Raw genomic sequence first — 19150 nt, forward strand, 5'->3', positions numbered from 1 at the left:
TCCTGGACATTTTTGTCTTTAAGGATATCCAGCCATTGGATCCCTCCAATTCGCTTTCTGAATCCCTTAAAATCTGCCTTTCTGAAATCTAACCTTGATGTCTGAGTCTTCACAGGTCTTCCTCCTGTAGTTATCCAAAATTCTAAAATAGCATGGTCGCTACCTCCTAGGGTCCCAGCCACTTTTACCTCCTCAACCATTTCCTCCCTATTTATAAGGATTAGATCCAAGGTAGCAGTTCCCCTTGTTTTCTCCCCTACCTTTTGGAAGATAAAGTTGTCAGCAAGAGAGGATAAGAATTTCCTTGACCTGTTAGTTTTGCCTGAGAGAGATTCCCAACAAATGTCTGGATAGTTGAAATCTCCCATGACAACTATGTCATATTTTTTGGAGAACTTGGCCATTTGATGCATAAAGAGTTCATCCATATCTTCGGCTTGCACAGGCGGCCTGTAATAAATGCCTACAATGGTGTCATTTCCATTGTTCTGTCCTTGTATTCTTACCCAAACAGTTTCCACAGAACTCCCAGTCTCTGAAGCTTCAATCTCTGTGCAGATATACGCGTTTCTAACATACAATGCGACACCTCCTCCTCGTTTATCAAGTCTGTTTCTTGCAAATAAGTTGTATCCTTCTAGTCTTGTATTCCAATCATGTGTATTGTCCCACCAAGTTTCAGTGATTCCAATGACATCATATTTCTTTTCCTGCGCTAGTAGTTCCAATTCTCCTTGTTTGTTGCCCATGCTTTGTGCATTAGTATAGAAACATTTTAGTTTGTGATAGGTTTCTCTTTCTCCAATATTTTTATCAATTAGATTCTTTTGTCTTTCTTCTTCCTTTCCACTTCTAATAGCAGAGTTCTCAATAGCATTTGTCAGGTGTATGGCTTTTTCTGGCCTTTTGCTTCCCTTCCCATGTTGTTCTAGTTTAAAGCTCTCCTTACAAGTGCAGCAAGGCGACTTCCAAATACATGTTTTCCAGTCTTCGTAAGGTGCACCCCATCTCTAGCAAGTAGTCCATCGTAAAGGTAATTCACTCTGTGATGCATAAATCCAAATCGTTGCTGATGGCACCATCGTCAGATTAAGGTTGACAAGCTTAAGTAATAAGAATTGATGTTTTTGGCATTAAAATGGGCACTGTAGGTGTGTTTCCTGTCCTCCACTCACTGCCGACTTTTCTTCCCCATTCACTTGCATTGGGTTTCGTGTTTCAATCGGCCTTCGACTTTTCACGATAATCGGCCGATTGTGTTCGACCCGACTTTTGCGAAATGAATGAAACCCGACTCGACCCAAAAAAAGGCAAAGTCGCTCATCTCTAGTTAAAGAAATACAATAACAATGGAATAACAGATCATCTATAAGGAACAAACAAGTCAAAGTGCATAAAAGGTTTTATTTCCATATATCATTTCCTAATACAAATGTGTGAAAATGCACATAATTATATAAAAAGAAATAGCACAGAACATCAGAGAGTATTGCACATAAAAGGGAAAAAAAAAGCCTGAAACATAACACTGTCAAAAGTGCAAAAAGAATCAGTGTACGTGTTAAACAAAAGGAATAGTATTTAGGATGTTGTATTGAATTTGCAAGTGAAAGTCATTATAATAAGGCCAAAAGCTGTGTGTAATGAGAGAGGAAGGCACACAGTGGAATACAAGATTACCATACAAAAGCGCTGATAAAGTACTATAAAATGCACATCTTTTACCCACACCAAAAAGTTTCTTGTTGAACAGTTGCATAATAATAATTAAAAAAAAGACAATACAATAAATAGAAGAGAAATGTGAAAATGCTGGAGGAATAGTGACCAAAATGTAATATTTAAATGATACCACAATAAGAAAAAAAAACAACTATAAATATATTTTACTAGAAGAGTGGTGGAGATGGTAGCTTTTCTATAGAAAGTTATCTTTTCAAAGGCATCCACACTTACCAAGTTCCATTCCCAAACCCGTGACCTTTTTATGTGGCCTTTGGACTCCTGCAGCCACAAGGCTACTTAGCACCCCCTTTACGCTATGCCCTGGTCTCGACATTTGACATAAGTCACTGGTGGAAACTTCAATGAAGTCCTATATGGGGTGGGCCAAGAAATTGGTTCAATTTGAAATAAAACTGTGCTTGAAAATGGGGTTACTAAACAGACAATCCATAGAAAACATGGTTGGTAAGCCACAAATTTGCAAATTTATGTCCATTTAGTTATCTTCATGGAAGAGCTGGACACAGAGTTGAATGCACGCCGCTTAAAAAGTAGAGTTTGCAATAAACAAGAGATCGCTGTTCTCTGATCAGAGAGCTATGTCTCCTGAATGCCCCATACACATGAGTGCACGTCATGGCCGAGCGCTCGTGTGTTTTGAATGGGGAGAGAGGAGACAGTGGCTACCTTTAAAGGATTAGCTAATGATATTCCAGTTGTCCATTTCTCTATCCTGACATTATGTGTAAGCTAAAGAGTAGAGAGGCCCCTATTCCCATGAAAAGGTCCACAGATTCCACTGACTTTCATCTTATATGTACGGGGGTCTTAAGTGCATAGAGACAGGAGTTTTGAAAGGTGGAGGTACAGGTGCTGAGATCCCAACACATTGCCAAAATAAAAGAGCAGAAACACTCCACATAGCACTCTTATCCTCCGAGACTAAAGACTAAAGATTATTAAGACAATCTTCAGTTCTCGGAGAAAAGGTATTCTCAGCTGGGCTCTCCCGTGTCTTCATTTTGACGATCGATGGGATCTTATCACCCAGATAAATCCTTTTGATATTTCTCAATTGAATGGCAGACATTTTCAAAAAGTGCAGAGAACGACATTTCCACAAACATTACAAGACTTTGTATCAGATATTTATTTTGTTGTGTGCTATTTTGCATTAACAATGTAGAGGCTAGGGAAGAGAAATTAAAAAATAATTCTATAAGTGCAATACAAAACTGGGAGAAGAGGTGGGTCTTAAAGAGAATCAGGAAAGGACGCTCATCCGTCGTCATAGGCCAGTGTTCTTACATCATGAGGTGCGCTGAAGGCTGAGATCACCCATCGTACGTTATCTGCCATACATTGCCATTGGGCCCTATATAAAGTGGCGCTTCTACTGCCAATAATCTTCTTCATACAGCTACATGAGGATTCAGCTAATCTTATTAAAGGGAATCTTGCGCCGGTGAACTATGTCCTGGAACTATGTCCTGGAACACAGCCAAATACTTCCGGGACATAGTTCACCGGCGCATGCGCAGTAATGCTTTTCGGCTTTGCCCGCAGTTGGGCAAAGCATACTGCGTGTGCGCAAGTCCAGATTGCAATGCGCAAGCGCGGAATATAGGGGACAAGTACGGAAATTCCCAGAAATATTGCGGACAGCGGCCAAGGAGGGGTGGAGGAAAGGAGCTCAGACCGCCCATCGGACTGGACACAAGTCATTTACATAGCCCACCAAAATGAGGTGACAGATTCCCTTTAAATAATATTAGAAGTCATCTTCCTTTGTAGCAATTCACAATTATTACATGGTAAACCTGCTCTATCCCATGCTAACTAATCTTTATCCATCCATACTACATATCTTAGGCATCAATAGTCCCCCTTACTTACCTGCATTTTCTTTCTCAATTAAAGTGCCATTAGTAAGCCACTTCTTGATCTCTAAAGGAACACCAACATATTGCAAGAGGTGTAAAATCCCCAAGCTGTTCTTACTTACCAATTAACAGGACAAATCAATAATGTCTTTCCACATACAGATTTAGTAACTATAAATCGGAATATTCCATGAAAAATATTACGTTTAGCAAATATTAGAACAACTTTGGTATTTAATTTTGTGATGCGTAAAGCTAGTCAAATTCCCGATATTAAAAGGAATCAGTCACCAGGTTTTTACTACCCTATCTGAGAGCAGCATCATGCATGGGTAGAGACTTGGATTCTAGTGATGTGTCACTTGCTGTAGTGCTACAGTTTTGATTAAAAAAAAAAACAAACTGTTTATCCGCTACAAATCTAGTAGTTCTCTGAATGCAGAGCCCTGTATAACTCCGCCCACATCTCTAATTGGCTCCTTTCTGCCTATGCACAGTGTATGCAGAAAGCAGCCAATCAGTGGAGAGGCTGTGGTTTGACTACTTGGCAGCAATTTTAATAGTCCTCCAGTGATAATCTCCTGCAGATAAAACAGTAATTATATAAAAATTATAGCGGGAAGCCCAGTAAGTGATACATTGCTGGAGTCAGCATTACGCTGCTCTCAAATTAGGGAGAAAAAACCTGGTGACAGATTCCTTGTAAGTTCAACTTTACTAAATCAACAGGAAATCCATTCTCATCAGTCACTTGTCTAGCATTTTTGGATGGGGGAAGGGGAGTATTAGTGGGTGCAGTACTATTTAATAGTATAACTGTTATAGAGTATCATACTGGCATGCTTACCTTTTCACACACTTTACATACACAAAGTGTATCCTAAAATATCATCATATACAGAAATTTGGTCTATTATTGTGAGATTATATCATATTTGTAGCTTGATATCTGTCTTTAGAAATATTTACTATAGTAGTGCATGACCCAAAAGGTTCAACCCACGAAGCTTATTCATGAGCTCAGCCTATTTTAAAGAAGATCCTATCCCTTTGGTGTTGGATCTTCATCTTTATTTGGCTTTTCGGGGTTTTATTAAGACTGAATGAACATGGCATACCAACCACACTTTACCAACTCTCCTTGCCGGCTGCATTTACCATATGGTGGGTTTCTTTCACACATATATTACACATTTTGTTTAATAAACTCACTACACCCACTGGCGGTCTTCACTAGGAATAACTTCACTGCCCTAGACCCAAAAACAAAGGCCACTCACACAACCAACCAGTACTCTAAGGGGCTTGAACCCTTTCTGCAGATGGGAGTTTCTGTCTTCAAGGATATTGGTTTGGCTTGTATTCTTAAGGGGGTTTTACACATAGCGATATCGCTAGCAATATCGCTATAACGTCACCGATTTTGTGACGTAGCAGCGATATTGCTAGCGATATCGCTATGTGTTATACTTACCGCCGACCGGCTCCCCCGCTGTCCATCGCTGATCGCGTGAGATCGGCTGGCTCCATTTCTAGTCGGGTGCTTCCTGCTGGGCTTCCTGTGGCGCAGACGAGCGACGTGTGGAGGCGGGCGGGAGGACGTCAGGATCGCTGTGTGTGAAAGGTGAGTATCGTCTGCTGCATCGCTGTGAGATCTTTCTGTGTGGCAGCTCACTAGCGACCATTTAGCGATGCACCAGCGATCCTGACCGGGTCGTATCGTTGTCGGGATCGCTGGTGCATCGCTAAATGTAAAAGGGCCTTTAGTCATATCTCAATGCTCGTAAAGGAGTCAGACAGTGACTATAGGCAGATAATTGTTGGCTGAATAATCGTTTGGCCGATCGTTATCTCTCCAGACTCTCCTATACACAGAAACACTAGGCTCGGCCAACCATTCCTGTGTTCTCTAGGTGTCTTACTTCCTGGGAGAACAAAAAGATCGGCCACTGCAATTCAACAAACCGGATCCTTCTCTCCATGACACCATATGTCACGAACAAGACAGGAAGCCCCCCCATACATATTATGGACCCACTGATATTGCCTCTATAGGGGAACTCCTCTGGAAGAGAGCTGATTTGCATACCATATATCTGAAAAAAACACTGTTTTGCAAAAATTACAAATGTAGAATTAAAACAAACAAACAAAAAAACTTTGGTCAAATAAAGGCGAACAAACATTTAACATCACCAGGCCCCAAGTCTGGACACAAATAAAGAGAAAAAACTTTTTTTGCTTCAGTTTTCATTCTTCGCTCTTCATCCTTTCTGTCTCTTTTACAATGGACTCCATGTAACATCTGCACTTGTGGCCAGGGGATCACACCCTGGCTGCACGTGCTTTGATTCGGCAATAAGCGATGGCTTCGCATGTGACTGTATAGATAAGAGACAACTACATAACACTTCGATGTCCTACGTCTGATGGACGAATACCTGACCGGTTACATAGTTTGCCCTGCAAATGCACCCGGAACATTAGGAAATAAAACTTCTTTCTGCTTCTTACATGTTGGTCCAATATAATGAGTTAAATACTCTCTCGTAGATAAATGATCAACATCTATAAAGTTTGCAGGTGGAGCGACATAGCGCGTGATAAATAATAGTAGTAGTAGCTTTTAACCCTTCACAATAAAGCCGAGTGTCCTTCACATAAGTCATGGTTGTGTAGCTCTTTGGGATTGTGAACGTCTGTGCAGATGACGTAGAAAGCTTGTAGGCTATAGTTTCACTGTGACAACGCATGCCCCGGCTCTGCCAAGGCACAAAGGGGCAACCTGAAAGAGCAAAGAGAAATTCATATAACTCTGATGATGTGGATTATGATCTAAAATAAGGCAAAAGTCACCCTCTGTATATATAAAAAAAAAAGTAGTGGACAACCCCTTTAATGTGACGGTTAGGCTACTTTCACACATGCCGGGTATTTTGCGGCCCGTTTTTATGGGCCGCAAAAAAACCTTCTTGGATCTCTGTTTTTCCGTTATAACAAATAGCAGGGAAAAAAACAGCGATCCGCAGATACGGTGTACCGCAAAAACAAGCTGCCGTTGTTTTTGCGGTACCATTGAAAAGCATTGTGGCCGTAAGCCGTGAAAAATATCGAGCAAGCTCTATATTTTTTCACGGCCGCAAATACGCCCTCACGGCCATACGGGACACGGCCCTCCTACGACTTTTTATGGCACCATAGAAATGCATTGGGGTGTCCCTTGTGCGCTCAGGATCTTAACCCCTTAAGCTATCCTGTCCTATTTTGAATAATGTGAAAAATGAGGATAATGAACTCATGGAAATCAACATCCAACACTGCGGCGACACCATCACATTTTTCTCATCGCAGTGATTCTAGGGCAATGCCCCCACCCTTATGGGAAATATGTAAATATATGCAAAACACAAGCCGCGGAGACATCATCACATGTTTCTCAACGCAAGCAATGACTAGCCAGGTCTTTCCCCGGGAGGGAACAACCATGGGAAGGGCAGTCTCCAGTGAAGGAAACCACCTATGCCAAAACATGGTATCCATCCACAGACAGCTGTTTCGGGGTATTGCCCCTCATCAGTGTGGAGTAGGAAACTGGCCAGTAGGAGCAATGCCTAGTAGAAGACTGTGAAAAATGAGGATGAATGAACTCATGGAGATCAACATCCCACACTGCAGAGACACCATCACATGTTTCTCAACGCAGTGATTCTAGGGCAATGCCCCCACCCTCATTTTTCACAGTCTTCTACTAGGCATTGCTCCTACTGGCCAGTTTCCTACTCCACACTGATGAGGGGCAATACCCCGAAACAGCTGTCTGTGGATGGATACCATGTTTTGGCATAGGTGGTTTCCTTCACTGGAGACTGCCCTTCCCGTGGTTGTTCCCTCCCGGGGAAAGACCTGGCTAGTCATTGCTTGCATTGAGAAACATGTGATGGTGTCTCCGCGGCTTATGTTTTGCATATATTTACATATTTCCCATAAGGGATGGGGGCATTTCTCTAGAATCACTGCGTTGAGAAACATGTGATGGTGTCTCCGCAGTGTTGGATGTTGATCTCCATGAGTTCATGCATCCTAATTTTTCACAGTCTTCTACTAGGCATTGCTCCTACTGGCCAGTTTCTTACTCCACACTGATGAGGGGCAATACCCTGAAACAGCTGTCTGTGGATGGATACCATGTTTTGGCATAGGTGGTTTCCTTCATTGGAGACTGCCCTTCCCGTGGTTGTTCCCTCCCGGGGAAAGACCTGGCTAGTCATTGCTTGCGTTGAGAAACATGTGATGGTGTCTCCGCGGCTTCTATTTTGAATAATAACCTATGGCTGATTTAGTATCTGCACTTTATTTTTATTCATGTGTGTTCACATGCTTCTGTTTTTTATGCCATTGTGCGTTGTTTATAATACACCTGTCGGTGTACATTGCTATTTGCACTTTGCACTTTTATTTTTCTCATTAATTACAGCTTTGCACGATTGCACTTTATTTTGTGATATCTTTCACACTTTTTCACTGCCATCTAGAGGTTTTTTATAGGGATTTTATTACCTTTATAGGTTACTATATACTGTACCATTGCAATTGATTTTATATGGTAATTATTATTTTTTCCTGTATATGCGCACTTGTTTCTTTTAAACATATTTCAGCAATTTTAATATTATTTTGCCATTCATACCTATTATTAAACCTTAATAAAATTTTTATATTATACAAATGGTTCTCCTGAAGCTTCTCCCCACTCGCTGTCCTGGAGTGACCGGTTTCTCCCTGCGTGTGTTTTTCAAAAGACCTATCGCTCAAAGGCAGTGGATGGGGAGAAGCTGCCGGGGTCCCGCCTGTCTGACTAGTCTCCAGCATGGCTCGGCAGCTATTAACCTATGTTTTTCATTGAAAACACTGCAGCATTTTAGAAATAAACATATATGGTTTGAATCGTGCAGGCACGGTCTGATACATGCCGCCCATTGATTGGGCAGCCTGTATCAGCTGTCAGGTTCCCTTTTAAGTACTTACTAAAAGTAGTTTTACTGACCTGTGTCCATTCATTTGTTTGCGGGTCATAAGCCTCCACATTATTAAGATAACTCTGTCCATCATATCCACCAACAGCATACAGTCTGTCGCCCAACAGACAGACACCCACTGCATCCCGGCTAATGCTCATGGAGGCTACTGAAGTCCACATGTCTGTCTTGGGATCATACCTATAAAAGTAGCATATGTATATATATATATATATATATATATATATATATATATATAGTTAACATGTCTATACTCGGAGTTATAACTGAAATGTACGGTCAAGGTCTACAGCCATCAGTATAAGATGAGGTATTTTATAGACACATTCTTGGGAGCCGTCGTTCTGGTGGCACCAGTCTTCAATAGGCGATGGATATCTTATAGGACTTGTTTCATGAGGACAACCACATTATATATCAGTACACACTTCTTAGAAATGCTGCAGTGTAAACATACTTGAGAAGCTGGCTGAGGACAATGCGTCTACTCTGACTAGTCCGATGTGGTAACTGGCCTGCTTCTCCCCACCCTGCGCGCAACTGACAGAACTCTCCCTGTGTGTCTACATAGAGATATTCCTGTCCGTCATGGGGAGTGAGGTGGGAGAAGCAGAACAGAGACCACATCGGACAAGTGAGAAGATGCTAGAGATGAGCGGATCCCTGGTGGGACATTTGTGTTCCGTGAGGTACACAGGTGATGATGTGCAAGCATAGCAAGTCACAAGATGAGCCCGGGATCCTGGAAGGTAAAGAAATCTGCACGGTCAGTCCATGGCCTGAGAGCACTGAACTGAACCGTAGACGAGGGTTGCACAAAGCGATCCACTCACCTCAAGGAGGTACACACAGTCCCGGGCCGCATTCTCATATAGGTGTTTACACTGCAGCTTTTCAGAGAAAGACGTTCCTGCCTGTAATCGAACAGCCAGTGTCTGATTCACACTACCCATCTTTTGGGCATGAATCTAATGACAGCTCCCTTTAACCCCTTCACCCCCAAGGGTGGTTTGCACGTTCATGACCGGGCCAATTTTTACAATTCTGACCACTGTCCTTTTATGAGGTCATAACTCTGGAACGCTTCCATGGATCCCGGTGATTCTGACATTGTTTTCTCGTGACATATTGTACTTCATGATAGTGGTAAAATTTCATTCAAACAACTTGCGTTTATTTGTGAGAAAAACGGACATTTGGCGAAAATTTTGAAAATTTCGCAATTTTCCAACTTTGAATTTGTATGCCCTTAAATCACAGAGATACGGCACACAAAAAACTTGATAACTAACATTTCCCACATGTTTACTTTACATCAGCACAATTTTGGAACCAAAATTTTTTTTTGTTAGGAAGTTATAAGGGTTAAAAATTGACCAGCGATTTCTCATTTTTGCAACACCATTATATTTTTACGAACCACATCACATTTGAAGCCACTTTGAGGGGTCTATATGATAGAAAATACCCAAAAGTGACACCATTCTAAAAACTGCACCCCTTATGGTGCTCAAAACCACATTCAAGAAGTTTATTAACCCTTTAGGTGCGTCACAGGAATATTTTTGAATATTTAAAAAAAAATGAACATCTAACTTTTTTCACAAAAAAAATACTTCAGGTTCAATTTTTTTTATTTTACCAAGGGTAACAGGAGAAATTGGACTGCAAAAGTTATTGTGCAATTTGTCCTGAGTACGCTGATACCTGATATGTGGGGGGGGGGGGAGACTGTTTTGGCGCATGGCAGAGCTCAGAATGGAAGGAGCGCCGTTTGACTTTTTCAATGCAAAATTGGCTGGAATTCAGATCGGACGCCATGTCATGTTTGGAGAGTCCCTGATGTGCCTAAACAGTGGAAACCCCCTAAAAGTGACCCCATTTTGGAAACTAGACCCCCAAAGGAACTTATCTAGATATGTGGTGAGAACTTTGAACCCACAAGGGCTTCACAGAAGTTTATAACGTACAGCGGTACAATTAAAAAATCATATTTTTTCCACAAAAATTATCTTTTCACCCCCAATTTTTATTTTTCCAAGGGTAAAAGGACCCTAAAAGTTATTGTGCAATTTGTCCTGAGTATGCCGATACCACACATGTGGGGGTAAACCATTATTTGGGCGCATGGCAGAGCTCGGAAGGGAAGCAGCGCCATTTGACGTTTTTGGCTGGAATTGAGATCGGACACCATGTCGCAATTGGAAAACCCCTGATGTACCAAAACAGTGGAAACCCCCCACAAATGACACCGTTTTGTAAACTAGACCCCCCAAGGAACTTATCTAGATGTGTGGTGAGCACTTTGAACCCCCAAGGGCTTCACGGAAGTTTATAATGCCCGGGCATGAAAATAAAAAAATCGTATTTTTTCCACAAACATGATCAATTAGTCCCCAATTTTTTCATTTTCCCAAGGATAACAGGAGAAATTGGACCCCAAAAGTTGTTGTCCAATTTGTCCTGAGTACACTGATACCCCATATGTGGGAGAAAACTACTGTATGGGCACACGTCGGGGCTCGGAAGGGAAGTAGTGACGTTTTGGAATGCAGACTTTGATGGATGGTCTGCGCGTGTCATGTGCGTTTGGAGAGCCCCTGATGTACCTAAACTATTAAAACTCCCCACAAGTGACCCCATTTTGGACACTAGACCCCCCACAAAACTTATCTAGATGTGTGGTGAGCACTTTGAACCCCCAAGTGCTTCACAGAAGTTTATAACGCTCGGACGTGAAAATAAAAAAATCTTTTTTTTTCACAAAAATGATATTTTTGCCCCCAATTTTTTATTTTCCTAAGGGTAATAGGAGAAATTGGACCCCAAAAGTTGTTTTGCAATTTGTCCTAAGTAGGCTGATACCCTATATGTGGGAGTAAAACACTGTTTGGGCGCATGGCAGAGCTTGGAAGGGAAGGAGCACCATTTGACTTTTTCAACTCAGAATTGGCTGGAATTGAGATCAGACGCCATGTTGCATTTGGAGAGCCCCTGATGTGCCCAAACAGTGGAAACCCCCAATTCTATCTCCAACCCGAACCCCAACACACCCCTAACCCTAATCTCAGCCCTAACCCTAGCCCTAACGGGAAAATGGAAATACATACATTTTTTTTATTTTATTATTTTTCCCTAACTAAGGGGTCGATAACGGGGGTTGGATTTTTTGATTTACTATTTATGGCGGTTTTTATGTTTGGCAGCTGTCACACGCTAAAAGACGCTTTTTATTGTAAAAATAGTTTTTGCATCACCACATATTGAGAGCTATAATTTTTCCATATTTTGACCCACCGAGTCATGTGAGGTCTTATTTTTTGCGGGACGAGTTGACGTTTTTATTGGTACCATTTTCGGGCACGTGACATTTTTTGATCGCTTTTTATTCCGATTTTTGGGATGCAGAATGAACAAAAACCAGCGTTTCATGAATTTCTTTTGGGGGGGTGCGTTTACACTGTTCCGCGTGCGGTAAAATTGATAAAGTGGTTTTATTCTTCGGGTCAGTACGGTTACAGCAATACCTCATTTAGGTCATTTATGTTTTGGTGGTTTTATGCAATGAAAACTATTTTATATAAAAAATAATTATTTTTGCATCGCTTTATTCTGCGAGCTATAACTTTTTTATTTTTTCGCTGATGATGCTGTATGGCGGCTCGTTTTTTGCGTGACAAGATGACGTTTTCAGCGGTACCATGGATATTTATATGCGTCTTTTTGATCGCGCGTTATTACACTTTTTGTTTGGCGGTATGATAACACAGGTCAACGAAAAAAAATTTTTTTTCTGGTGTCCAAAATATTTTAATGAATTTGGGGTATTTTTGGGGTGCTGATTCTGAATATGTCATCAGTTTTGCCAGATTGGCTCAAGTTTTTGAGATTTTTGGTATCTTATTTATAGCACTTGTTGGTAAATGCGACGCATCATCTCATTAATTTCTTTGGATTAGTACTTGAACTGAGCAGTTCTCAATATAGTTTTGTGTTAATTAGTGTTCTAAAAGTTTGTTCATAGCTTGATTTTTGCACTAACTTTATGTTGTTGTCTGTTTTCCAGTGAAAAGCATGAACTCATCATGAAGAAGTTGTCTTAACGATCCAGACTCATTCTGTTACATTTGTGGTGAATACACACTGCCAAAACATAGAAGAAACATAACACACTTCGTAAAAAAAGTGTATTTTGCCTATTTTGGGGTTATGCTTGGGGACCAAGACAAGTTTTGGGCACCACACATAGTGTGCAAAGCATGTATCGAATTATTACGAAAATGGAGCAAAGGACAAAGAAAAAGCTTCAAATTTGGTGTTCCAATGGTGTGGAGAGAGCCAAAAAATCATCATGATGACTGTTATTTCTGTGCAGTGCAAGTGCAAGGATTCAATAAGCATAAGAAACGAAAATGGGAGTAACATGGAATCTGCAAGAAGGCCTGTCCCTCATTGTGAAGATGTGCCTGTACCTGTGTTTACCATAAATAACAGTCATCATGATGATTTTTTGGCTCTCTCCACACCATTGGAACACCAAATTTGAAGCTTTTTCTTTGTCCTTTGCTCCATTTTTGTAATAATTCGATACATGCTTTGCACACTATGTGTGGTGCCCAAAACTTGTCTTGGTCCCCAAGCATAACCCCAAAATAGGCAAAATACACTTTTTTTACGAAGTCTGTTATGTTTCTTCTATGTTTTGGCAGTGTGTATTCACCACAAATGTAACAGAATGAGTCTGGATCGTTAAGACAACTTCTTCTTGATGAGTTCATGCTTTTCACTGGAAAACAGACAACAACATAAAGTTAGTGCAAAAATCAAGCTATGAACAAACTTTTAGAACACTAATTAACACAAAACTATATTGAGAACTGCTCAGTTCAAGTACTAATCCAAAGAAATTAATGAGATGATGCGTCGCATTTACCAACAAGTGCTATAAATAAGATACCAAAAATCTCAAAAACTTGAGCCAATCTGGCAAAACTGATGACATATTCAGAATCAGCACCCCAAAAATACCCTAAATTCGATGAAATATCTTTGGCACCAAAAATGCTGTTGACCAGTGTAATAAATCATTATTTTTTGCTTCGTTTTTTATTTTTATTTTTTAAGGGGTTGGCTAAAGGGGTTAACTAATGGGACAGTTTTATAGGGCGGGTCGTTACAGACGCGGCGATACCTAATATGTGTACTTTTATTGTTTTTTTTTTTATTTCCAAAAGATGGATTTATTGGGGGAAAAATTTTTTTTTTTTTCTAATTTATTTGGCGAATTTTTTAAAATTATTTTAACACTTTTTTAAAATTTTTTTTAACTTTATTACATAGTCCCAGGTGGGACATCACTGTCCTGTGACAGATCGCTGATCTGTCACATCACAGATCACTGTGACAGATCAGCGATCTGTCACAGGCACTACTGCAGACTTCCTCATGCCTGCGCTTTGCAGGCACTGAGGAAGCCAGCTCCCTGCAGGCCCCCCGAAGGCCCCCGTCGCCATCTTGGATTCGGGAGCCTGCAGGGAAAGAGCCCCCCGCAGCAGCGCTGCACATTGCGCTGCTGTGGGGGGCTCAGGGAAGCACGGAGGGAGCCCCCTCCCTGCTGATGCTTCCCTTTAACCCCCGGTACACCGCGATCATGTTTGATCGCGGTGTGCAAGGGGTTAACGTGTCGGGGGCGGTCCGTGACCGCCCCTGACACATTGTGCCGGGTGTCAGCTGTGATAATCAGCTGACACCCGGCCGCGATCAGCGGCGCTCACCACGTGGGCGCCACTGATCGCGCTAGACGTACTATCCCGTCCATGGGCATAGGGGCCCGGGTCCCATGGACGGGATAGTACGTCTGATGTCAGAAAGGGGTTAAAGTATTAAACCTTTACATTGGCCACAAATGTATGGCCAGATGTTAAATTCCCTGGTGAGAACAGGTGATCATCCGGAATTAGAGAAGATGGACCTGAGGCGATCAGTTGACTTCTTTTTAACAAGTGAATGCCTCGCTGTGAGAGGACACATGCAGATATGTGGAGAGTACAGTAGATCTACAAATGGAGATAGTTACCTTTCCACACAGTCTGAAAGTCGAGAGGCTAAATTCGTTGCTGGTGTATCATGTCCCCCAATCGCATAGAGGAAACCATTCCATGTGGCTACCCCAACTCCCCCTCTTCTTTTAGACATCTGGGAGCACAAAGTCCACTTATTGGTGTGAGGATCAAAGCATTCTACAGACTTGAGGCAAGAACTTCCATCCCGACCACCCACTGCATAAAGTCTGGAAAACAAGGAAACCAAGATGTGATATTTCTTGAAAGAATCACAAATGTTCTAAAAAAACCTGTCATTTAAATTACCGTAACATTAAAATATGCTTTTAAAGTTTCATTGCAAGAACAAAGTAACTGGTTATTCATTTTTTTCTATTTTTATATAGCAGGTACTTGGCGTAAATTAAATGATAAATTCCCCCCATTATATTTGTGATAAGACACACGAACAACATAAACTAGGCAGATTTTAACTTGAGGTTTTGAAATCTTAAATTGAACTTGATGATTTACTCACTTTCCGCCCAAGACAGCTACCCCGACGGTGCTCCTTGGATTTGATATACTTGCAACAAAGTTCCATTGCCGAGCTTGAGGATCCCACCGCTCCACTGTATTAAGGTAGCTCCAACCATCATGGCCTCCAACAGCATACATAGGACCTTCTAAAACTGCAACACCTAATATAACAAAAATATAAGCAGGCGCCTATTTATTAAATGAATATATTGCAATGCACCACAATGCTACATACAAGTGAAGAACAGATCTTGAACCTGAACTGCAGCCCATGAGATCAAGTCATCATAAAAGGCAGAGTCCACTATTCAAAACCAAATTTGGGTTATTATTATATCTGTACAAACACTGGATATCTGTGCTTACCAAGACCGTGCCGATGTGTAGACATTGGTGGCATGACACTCCATGTTTTGGATTTAGGATTATAACACTCAACACTATTCAATGTCTTCAGTCCATCCCTTCCACCAACAACATACAGTTTGTCATCTAACACTGCAACTCCGAATTGCAGCCTGCGTCCATTCATGGTTGCAACTGGTGTCCACAAGTTGGTCCGTAGATCATACTTTTCAATACTAGTAGCTCCTAGATAGCAAAGAGTTATATTTGTTATGACAATGCAGTAGTAATGTCGGAGAAAAGCAGAGATAAAGAAGTGTATTGTGAGACATGTGCTCTCGGTGCTGTGTGCCGAGAATCCAAAGTACTTGTATACAGGGCTAGGGCACAGGTAGCAAAGGATGGCATGGATACAATGCCAGCATCAGACATAGCAACCAGGTAAAAATGTGAACATTTGAGAAGAGGGTTCTAAAAAATATTATTATTATTATTATTATAAAAAGGGTGAAATTATATGTTAAAAACTTAAATAGCACTATAGAGTCTGTACAAGATTAGAAAAACAAGGGACTTTCTTCCAGAAACATCACTAGTTTTGTCCATGGGTATTGTGTGAAGTACAGTATTCAGATGTACGGGACATCTTGTTCTCCGGGATCCGTTTTTGTGCTTGCGATGCCATTTTGCTGTTTATGAGTTAAATTTTGTAACTTAACTAGATGAAAGTTCACGGCTGTTATGAAACCAGACTGTTCCAGCTTGTACAAGATATAAGATGAGACCCTAAAAGAATGTGCTATTGTTCTATTCTCTACGTCACGTAACTAGGGACATATTCCGATTTTCTTGCAATACTATTGGCTTATAAAGTGAATGTATTACGACGATGTTATTGGTAGCTGAGTACTTTGCATAATTAAGCAAAAGATTATAAAAGAAGTGACTAAAATAAAGGGGACTAGTGATCTGCGTCGATCCTCCCGTACAGAGACCCCCGTCTCCATGTGGTCATTTGAGTTGCTAGCAACACTGGAATAATTTGGAGATCACTGGCTCAACCGTGAAGGGTTAATTTAGCCCTCCCTAAATAGCTACCCAGACAGCTTGGCGCCCAACGTGGGGCCCCCGAATAGAGACGCATCTGCCCCCGGAGGAGAACAAGACAAAGGACCCTCGGAGCGGACACAGGTGCTGGAAAATTGGGACTGATCATCCCCCACGACAACCACGGTAAGTTGGCAGTTATACTGTTCAGACTGACCGTTTGGTGTGGTTTTCCTGTGCTTGTTGCTGCAAAGAGGATCTGAGGTTTGTCCCCGTGGTGGGGTGATTCATGGGTGGAATCATATAGAGGTGCAGTCCCGTTGGGGGCCCAGTGCTCCAACCGTACCTCATAAGGGACGGACACCCCGGATTGACGAGTGATTGTGGCTCTCTTTATAGTCAAAATATCCTGAAATTCCCGATCATTATTAGTAATCAGGCGTGGTCATGTGATCGAAGATGGGTAGGATACGTAACTCAGGTATATATAGATAGATATAACCAGAGGTGTCCGGAGGGATAGTCTGAGACGCCCTCCTCCTTTCACTGAGTACCGTGAATCTTGGGCAATCCTAGAGGGGGATTATTGACCCGGTGGAACAGAGACTGAAACGGCTGCCAGATCTGTGCACAACTGAAGTAAGGATATTTAGCTCTAAATGAGAGAATCCGTGGAAGGAAAAGAAGAATTTTGTGGCTTGGCACATGAATTGTGTGACGAAGGTGTTAGGAAGAACAGAGGAAGTGAATTCTGATTGTTTCTGTTACTGCTATGTTGAAGAAGGAAAAGTTGTCTATTATTATGGCAAGGACGGGATGTATTGTGGTTCAAGCAAGTGACTGTGGTGTGAGAAAGTGATTGGTTAAGAAGGAACTAAGACTGATACTGTGTCAGGCAGGCAAATAGTTAAAAGTGATGATTTGAAAGAAGAGGTCTCCCTGCTAGATAACAATTGTACAAGGAGACTGAGAGTCGCAGCCCCCACCTTTTCTTTGTTAAACGCCCACGGTATCTATTATCAGCCACCGCTGCCAGCCTCAGTCCCCGCTAAAAAAAAGAAAAAAAAAGTTTTCAGAAGAATTTAACCCGTCTGTTCAGCAGAGAGAAAAAAATGAAAAAAAAAGCAAGCTAGCAGCCAGCAGCTGCTCCAGCCCCCACCATTATGCCCAGCGCGGCTGCGAGTACAGAGTCCCTTATCAGTATCAGTGTGCCCTTCAGTCCACACAGCAAACTCTGGCCCCCCCTCAGACTTCAGCTACTGGGAACCCAGCTCCTCAGCCCCTCCCTGCTAATTCTGGCGCTGTGCCCGTCTCGAACACTTTCAGAGAGAGTCATTTCCCTGCTATTTTAGTCGGAGTAGATGGCAAGACCCAATTAATATACTTTAATAAACCCCATAAAACCCTTCCCCGAGGTTACTATTCAGTTTGTAATCTCTCCCACATGTCCAGTAAATTTACTAGGGGCAGATTTATTATCACAGTTCCGCTCCGGAATACAACTCCAAGATGATGGTCAGATGGTTCTTACGTTATATACAGTCATATGTTAAAGTTTGGGCACCCCTATTAATGTTAACCTTTTTTCTTTATAACAATTTTGGTTTTTGCAACAGCTATTTCAGTTTCATATATCTAATAACTGATGGACTCAGTTATATTTCTGGATTCAAATGAGGTTTATTGTACTAACAGAAAATGTGCAATCTGCATTTAAACAAAATTTGACCGGTGCAAAAGTATCGGCACCTCAACATAAAAGTGACATTAATATTTTGTAGATCCTCCTTTTGCAAAAATAACAGACTCTAGTCGCTTCCTGTAGCTATTAATGAGTTCCTGGATGAAGGTATTTGTGACCATTCCTGTTTACAAAACAATTCCAGTTCAGTTAAGTTTGATGGTCGCCGAGCATGGACAGCCCGCTTCAAATCATCCCACAGATGTTCAATGATATTCAGGTCTGGGGACTGGGATGGCCATTCCAGAACATTGTAATTGTTCCTCTGCATGAATGCCTGAGTAGATTTGGAGCGGTGTTTTGGATCATTGTCTTGTTGAAATATCCATCCCCTGCGTAACTTCAACTTCGTCACTGATTCTTGCACATTATTGTCAAGAATCTGCTGATACTGAGTTGAATCCATGCAACCCTCAACTTTAACAAGATTCCTGGTGCCGGCATTGGCCACACAGCCCCAAAGCATGATGGAACCTCCACCAAATTTTACTGTGGGTAGCAAGTGTTTTTCTTGGAATGCTGTGTTTTTTAGCCTCCATGCATAACGCCTTTTTGTATGACCAAACAACTCAATCTTTGTTTCATCAGTCCACAGGACCTTCTTCCAAAATGTAACTGGCTTGTCCAAATGTGCTTTTGCAAACCGCCCCAACTCTGTTTGTGGCGTGCTTGCAGAAACGGCTTCTTTCGCATCACTCTTCCATACAGCTTCTCCTTGTGCAAAGTGCGCTGTATTGTTGACCGATGCACAGTGACACCATCTGCAGCAAGATGATGCTGCAGGTCTTTGGA

General features: G+C 41.6%; 1 protein-coding gene across 3 annotated transcripts in view; it reads right to left on the reverse strand.

Annotated features, from left to right (window-relative positions):
• Positions 1-1384: 1384 nt before the first annotated feature.
• The window catches only part of KLHL5 (kelch like family member 5), a 148487-nt gene continuing 130721 nt past the window's right edge, over positions 1385-19150 (reverse strand). For all 3 annotated transcript variants that reach the window (XM_073561082.1, XM_073561083.1, XM_073561081.1), the window contains exons 7-11: positions 15592-15816; positions 15224-15386; positions 14721-14933; positions 8653-8824; positions 1385-6393 (exon numbers count right to left, since the gene is read on the reverse strand). In XM_073561082.1, coding sequence (XP_073417183.1) covers positions 6337-6393; positions 8653-8824; positions 14721-14933; positions 15224-15386; positions 15592-15816 — 830 coding nt within the window. In that variant the 3' untranslated portion in view covers positions 1385-6336. The remainder of the gene's footprint in view (positions 6394-8652; positions 8825-14720; positions 14934-15223; positions 15387-15591; positions 15817-19150) is intronic.

The sequence above is a fragment of the Dendrobates tinctorius genome, unplaced genomic scaffold, assembly GCF_039654945.1.
Source record: "Dendrobates tinctorius isolate UK_male_01 unplaced genomic scaffold, ASM3965494v1 ptg000314l, whole genome shotgun sequence".
Lineage (NCBI taxonomy): Eukaryota > Metazoa > Chordata > Amphibia > Anura > Dendrobatidae > Dendrobates > Dendrobates tinctorius.